Source organism: Moschus berezovskii, chromosome 12, assembly GCF_049115385.1.
Source record: "Moschus berezovskii isolate FMDL1 chromosome 12, NW_MosBer_1.0, whole genome shotgun sequence".
Taxonomy (NCBI): Eukaryota; Metazoa; Chordata; class Mammalia; order Artiodactyla; family Moschidae; genus Moschus; species Moschus berezovskii.
In genome coordinates this window covers 84103970-84111256 of record NC_142471.1, presented here as the reverse complement: position 1 = coordinate 84111256, position 7287 = coordinate 84103970, and the positions used below count along the sequence as shown (strand labels likewise).

The following is a 7287-nucleotide window of genomic DNA, read 5'->3' as shown; positions in this document are numbered from 1 at the left end:
TATTAGCACATCTCCATTTTTTTTTTTTTTCTCTTAACACTGTACAGGTGTCCATCAGGCCTTGCCCTCAGGGCAGGTAAGGAACTTGTCATCCCTCCTTGGTGAAGGAGGTTGTTTGCATTTCTTAGCTGACTTCGTTGAATACGACCAGAATCACCTCTGGGATTGGCTTCTGAAGTTAGACAGACTACCAGATTGAGTGCCCAGGAGGTCCTTGGACGTTGGGTCCATAGAGTCTCAGGGTCGATGGAGATGTGTTTTGCTTGTGAAGAAACCAAGGTTCAGGCAGGGGAAATGACCTGACCAGGGTCATACAGTCTGATGGTGGCAGACGTGGGATCAGAACCAGGTCTCCGGACTCCAGCCCAGTTCCTCCCAGGATATAATTAATTAATCCCCGTGTTACTTTGGAATCTTTTATCTGCTTGCCTCTACTGTCATTTGAGTTGGGGATGTCATTCCAGTCAATCAACAGCATTCTCTCTTCAAAAAGAGAAAAGTGGATAAGAGGGGGTTGGGAAAAAGTATGTTTTCGGCCTATGAAGGTGACTGATTCATTTCACCACCATTCATCCGGTGCCCGCTCGGTGCCAGATACTGGGCATCCAGAGTACAGCAAAGACGGCTTCCAAAGATCGAAAATGGGTCTCTCCCAAGACCGGGCAGGCTCCGGGCCTTGGCTGCCTCCTCTCGGATCGGTCTCCCCCGCCCCCGCAACTGCCAGCTCCTGAAGGGTCCCACGTCCCCAGCGCCCAGCGCAGTACCAAGCCCCAGGCTGGCGCGTACCAGAAGGACGAACACTCAATACACCGGCGCTGAGCTCTCCCGGGCTTCCGCCAGGCACGCCCCCAGTCACCAAGGCAACCGGGGAGGTGCTGACCCTTGACCCCGGGGCCCCGCCCGGCCCCGCCCGGCCCCGCCCCGTCGCGTTCTCGGGACCAACATGGAGAAGGCCAACCCGGAAGTGCCGCCGCCGCCCGCTCGGTGCTAGGAGCCGCCGGCCCGGCGAGGTCGAGCCGCGCGCCCGCCGCCCCGCAGTGCTCTCGCGCCGAGGCAGCCGGGGCCCCCCTCCCCAGGCCTCACCCCAGCCCTCGCCCCGGCGCTCGGCCCCCGCCCCACGCCCGCCCGCGAGGAGGAGCCGAGGCGCGGGGGAGGCGGAGGGAGCGGCGTGCTAGAGGGAGCGCGGCCGCGCGGGCCGGCGGCGGTTCGTATCACCGGGGTCGGGAGGAGGAGCCCGGCCGGGCCCGCGCGGACCCGCGCAGGGCGAGCGGGAGGCGCGGCGGCGGCGGGAGCGGGCGGCGCGGCGGCGGGGAGACCGGGGGCTGAGAGTTCGGGCGTGCGGGCGCACGCCTTTTCTGCGCCGCCCTCCGCCGGGGCCTTGGCGGCCGGGCCTCCGGTGCCCGGCAGGCCCGGGAGCCGCCCGTCGCTGCCGAGGGCCCGTCCCGGCGCGAGGCGGGGGCGCGGCGGAGCGTGCAGGCGCGGACGCGAGGCCTGGACGGCGCGGCCAGGTGATGCAGGGCCCCTGCTTCCCCAGAGGAAAGGGGACCCCGCCACCAGCACCACCGCGGCGCAGCCGTGCCCCCGGACTGCCCCAGCCAGGCGTTTGGACCTCAGTCCCACGGGGAGTCGGGCAGCTGGGAGTTTGCCTGCCTCCGTTAAGTGCCCTTAGGATGCAGTGATCGAGGCGTCAGGCTCTCCCTGCGGGAGGGGCTCTCCCTGCGCGAGGGGCTCTCCCTGCGCTGGTGAACTCGGTGCAGAGAAAAAGGACAGAATGATGCTCTCCGAGCAAGCCCAAAAGTGGTTTCCGACCCATGTGCAGGTCACCGTGCTCCAAGCCAAAGATCTTAAGCCAAAAGGCAAAAGTGGCACCAATGACACATACACTATAATTCAGCTGGGAAAGGAAAAGTACTCCACCTCTGTAGCTGAGAAAACCCTTGAGCCAGTCTGGAAGGAAGAGGCCTCTTTTGAGCTACCTGGGCTGCTAATGCAGGGGAATCCAGACAAATACATCCTTTTCCTCATAGTTATGCACAGGTCCCTGGTGGGTCTGGATAAGTTTTTAGGGCAGGTGGCCATCAATCTCAATGACATCTTTGAGGACAAACAAAGAAGGAAAACAGAGTAAGTTATGTAATTTATTTTGAATTGGGGGGAGCTTAGCTATTATCTGAATGGATTTTCTGTTCTTGGAAATTATTTGTCTACTTGGGGCATTGGATTTTGGACTGAAATGTGACCCAGTTTTAAGCACCATATTTGCATAAAGCTGAAGTAAAAGTAGCCCTTGTGAAGACACTTTTTTTTTTTTTTTAAGTGGAGTCTTTAATGATCCATTACTCTCGTTTGAGGTAAACCTCTTCAATAATTGAATATTTTGCGCAGGATTTTAAGTAACATTGTTTCACTACTTATAAGAGGACTGGGCCGTAGTGTTGTTGATCAGTTTAAATTATTACAATCTTTAAACATTACAATTTTCAGAAAATGGAGCATCAGAAAAATCTGCCAATATGCCCTCTTCTATGTGTGTATATATATATATATAATTTATTTTGTATTTGAACTCTGAAGCTGTCAAGTGGTGAATTACCAAATTTAGAACTCAATATTTTATTTCAGCATCGTAAACACAGTTGGCTTTTATTTTAGCTCAGATTTCAGGGTCAGTACATCGTGGTGGAATCTAAAGCTATTAAAAGAAAAAAGTTTTAAAAGTATGCATTTGAATCAGTTTTAATGAGGTGGATGAAATTGGAGCCAATTATACAGAGTGAAGTAAGCCAGAAAGAAGAACATCAATACTGTATATTAACGCATATATATGGAATTTAGAAAAATGGTAACCTGAACCCTGTATAAGAGACTGCAAAAGAGACATAGGCATTTAGAACAGTCTTTGGGACTCTGTGGGAGAGGGTGAAGGTGGAATGATTGGGGAGAATGGAATTGTAGCATGTATATTATCATAAGTGACCAGTCCAGGTTCGACGCATAAATTTTCCTCTGTTCATTTCTTTGCATTTGTGCTTTTTTAATAAAAATACTTTTAACTGTAAAGAAAAAAAATTATAAAAAATAAATAAATAAATAAATTTTGAGAAAGTCACAAAAAAAAATAAAATAATTAAAAAAAAAAAAAATAAAAGTATGTACAGACATCCTCATTCTTGAACATAGTTACTTCAAAGTTAGTTCTGCAAAGCCAGTGTGTTTAGACCGTATTAAATGCTATCAGATTGGAAACAATGATTAAATTCTTGTGCTGAAATGACATTCAGTAAAAACATGGGCTTTTTAATATGACTTCCGAACTTAGGTTTAGATATATTCTAATTTAAGAAACCGTAGTATAAGTTAAAACTAGGATATTATGTCTTAAATTGAAAAATGGTATGTTTTCTGAGATAGTGATACCCCTTTCTTAAACTTATAATTAGTCTGAAAGAATGCTTAAAGTGGATGGAATTGATGGGAAAAAAATACAGGTTGAATTTATAAGGGTATGTCCCATTTCAAAAATAGCTTTGCTGTTATAACTGATATTTATTTATGCCTTTAAAAACTTTCTTGAAGATCATGTTATTTTCTGATATTTTAAAACAACCATGTCTTTTCTATGCATACCTTCCTGCAGACTTCTCTTGATTGAAATTTTTACTTTTATTGAAAAAATGTTTTTTTAATCAGGTCTTTACGTAAGGACCTAAAGGTTTAATATATGTAAGATAAAAGGGTAGAGAGATAAGTAATACTAGGAATGCCAGAGGAAACTGAAGAGATGAAAATATTTTAGAAGAGAAAATGGTTTAAATAAAGTGTAAAGTTGAATATATATCAGTGATTTTAATAATACTGGTTGATACCTATGAAGTAGCATTCAGTTACCTCTGAGGAGTTCTTCATCAAATTTAAACTGAAAAATGGATAATCACTGACTAATTTATTTCAAATTGCCAATTTTGGATGACCTTACTAAATAATATTTAGAAGTGTTTTGAATGTAAACTTTTTAAGTTTATTGCATCTTCAAATTTGATATTGCATTTACAGTACTTTTGATGTTAATGAATGATATACTACAGGCCTTCTCTGAAATATAAATGTTCCAAATGAAAGTAGGCCCGATTGTGAACCCAGGGATTCTGAAGATGGAATACACTTTAAAGTTTCTTCTTGTTTTACTCCTTATCTTTGGCAGCATCACAGTTACAATAAATTTGGCTGTAAGCAATACTCTAATATCATCATCTCCCTACAGAAATTCTCTTGTTGGCTACTGAAAAAAACAGATTAGGACTTTTGGGGAGGAAAGTGCGTTTAAATGTTATCAACAGTGCTTGTGATGTTATTGCATTCAAAGTGATTTTCAGGTTATTAAATCCCTAATATTTTCTTTGTGGATAAATGGAGACCACATATTTGATGAGATCTCTTTATTTGTAATATTTCTAGTTTTTTAATGTAGTTAATAGCTTCCTTTTGCGGCACAACTATACATATGGCCCAGTAAGAGACAGACTTGAGCCACCGGTGTATTGCAAGAAAGATATTTAATATTCTGCACATTGCTGAGCCTTGTCAGCATATTCCCAAGTGCTTTTTAGAAAATGGGTATGGGTGATGAAGGTGACCAGCTGATTTGGAAGTCCCATGGAACTGCTGGGTGTGACACTTTCTACTCTGTTGATACTAAAGACAAGGATTTACAGCTCGTCTTCCGTGATAAGCAAAGAAGTGTGGTGGCTAAAAGTATCATTTGATTTATTTTTATACCTTGAAATTAAAAGCTTTTTTCCTTCTTTCAAGGAGAGGGATAAAGGGCCTGAGCCAAAACACTCATGAGTGGGACCTGGAAAGAGAACTTTTCTGTTTCTCCTGTTTTAATGGGCGTCTGGGTTGGTCTGGGCACAAGATTTAAGAAAACAGTACAGTACTTAATAATAGAATGGTAAAATTGTTTATGCTATTATGTTGTATGATTGATTTTTTTTTAAACAGCAGAAGTGGACGATGTTGATTTTTTTGTTTGTTTGTTTTTAATGCTCATGAACAGTAATAACCATCTGAGTCCCTAAGTTAGGTATGACTCAAACACATGCAGGTTTTAGGACTTGTGTGTGTGGCTGTGCAGTGCACCTGTGTCCTGGCCTCTGGCACCTTTCCTGCCAATCTTGTCCCATTTCTGACCACACAGCACCAATTGCTTGGGAATAGTTCCCACATGTGTGGTGGTTTTTGAACATGGACCTGTGCCCACTCAAAAATTGAACAGAGGCCATATACAGTTTAAGTCTAGCACTCCAGAGGTGAAAAAATAAATCCAGAATTAATCCACTAAGTCTCAAATGCTGTGTCTTCCTTTTATCGTTTTAGAAGCCAGGGAAAACAAGTGCTATCTCTGGAATGATTCTTGAAGGTCTCATTAAGACTTCCCTGTTCTATCACTTTCCAAACAAAGCAGCTAGAGCTATTTGTCATGCCTATATTTTAAGTTGGTATATTTGTTAAAGTTCTTTGCAGTTGGGTCTTTGGGTTTTTTGGTGTGTGTGTTTTACTTTTTTTGGTCAAGAAGGATGGAAAAGACTGTTTTTAGAGTTTATGTTCAAACACTGACTTGCTTTTATCCATTAAAGCTTACCTAAGTCTTCAGCTTTTCTTAACCAGAGAACAAAATGGTGCAGCGCACACACAGACATACACAGAATTGTAGTATCATTGTTTTAAGAATATAGCTCTAGAAATGAAAATTCAGTAAACATTTATTTAGTGCAAGGAAAATTGCCTTCAAGAAGCTTACACTCCAGCAAGACAAAACCTACGTTGCCCTTGTGATTGAGTCTCCTGATTAAATACAGTGTCCTGTAATATATACAACCTGGTATGCGTTCATTAAATACAAAAGAACTACTATATTCATGCAGCTGTTACTGGTCAGCTTTGTCTGTTTTCCTTGTTGACTCCAGTCTGACATTAAGAAGCTACTTATTCTCTGTGCCTGAGTTTCCTCTTCTGTGAAATAAGGATTTTGGACTAAATGATTTACTTGGTCTCATTTCTAAAATTCTATTATCGATTTTTTTCCCCTCAGATTTGCTATGCTTTGTTACATACACGGATCTGACATACTTGGTGTTTTTGTTTGGTTCAGTTTTGTTTGGGGATTTGATGGGGTGGGGGCACATTTTCTTGCAAAGTGGACTCACCTATTTTCTGAATAACCTGCAATATTGACAACATTTCTTACGGGTCATCCATCAGAAGGATTCTGTGCCCCCGCACCCCCTGAAAATGCTCTGTTTTCCAAAACTGTGAGTTAATAATTGGGTATATAACCTTGCTTTGTTTTCAGGCTTTGTGAGTGTTCAGCTTTGGGTTGCTGAAGGTTCTCTATTCCACAGAGTTTATTGCTGTCATTTTTTATTTCTAGTTTCTGAGTCTTCACATTTCACCATTTGCCTCAGATAAAGGGTTTTCTCTATTTAGGGTCTCAGGTTAATGCTTTCTGTTATAAGACTTTCTGTTTTTTAAAAGTTGCTTGTTTGATGCAGGTAGATCTTAACTGATTAAATTGAAAATATTTCACTTGCATGTTATTTTCTAAGATGTAGCTGGTACACACACACACACACACACACACACACGCACACGCACACGCATACGCATATTGTGTACCAGTTTTCTTTTGCCTGGAAAGATCTTTGAAACTAATGTTCCACTTGATAGTAAATGTAGCTTCTTCTGGTGTATTCTGTAAAATTAGATCTGAGTTATTTAAGAAAATTTAACACTGCAGAGCTGTATTTAAATAATGACCTGTCTGCAGAAATGGATATTATTCTTCATTGTTTCAGTAATGTGAAAACATTGTAGGAACTCTCATCTCTGCTGGAGTTTGTAGTTTTTTTGGCTGTTTGCCCTGTAGACTGACCATTTATGACACCAACAACTGGAGAAGTTTTCATGGGTAAAAATACTGTAAATAAACCAAAATAAATTTTGCATTTTACACATCATTTGAAAATGGGCAGTGTAATTTACTCAAGTGACTAAGATTTGGGTCCAGTTAAAATAAGTTTTATTTGGCATTTTCGCAGTAGCAAGTTATTAAAACAGATTCTAAGAGGAAGCATTTACGCTTTCTTTTTTTCTTCAAAAATGTTTTACAAGATTTATTACCATTTGTCACTTCTTGCATTTTACTTATTTTGCATATTTTACTCAGGAAGAGGCTTTGACCCATTTTATATAAATCTAAATTACATTGTGGGCTTCCCCATTGGCTCA

At 42.3% G+C, this 7287-nt stretch overlaps 1 protein-coding gene across 1 annotated transcript in view; it reads left to right on the top strand.

Moving 5' to 3' along the window:
- Window positions 1-1218: 1218 nt before the first annotated feature.
- RAB11FIP2 (RAB11 family interacting protein 2) overlaps window positions 1219-7287 on the top strand; it is a 44886-nt gene continuing 38817 nt past the window's right edge. The window contains exon 1 of the mRNA XM_055424561.2: window positions 1219-2124. Within this exon, the coding sequence (XP_055280536.1) occupies window positions 1772-2124 (353 nt within the window). The 5' untranslated portion in view covers window positions 1219-1771. The remainder of the gene's footprint in view (window positions 2125-7287) is intronic.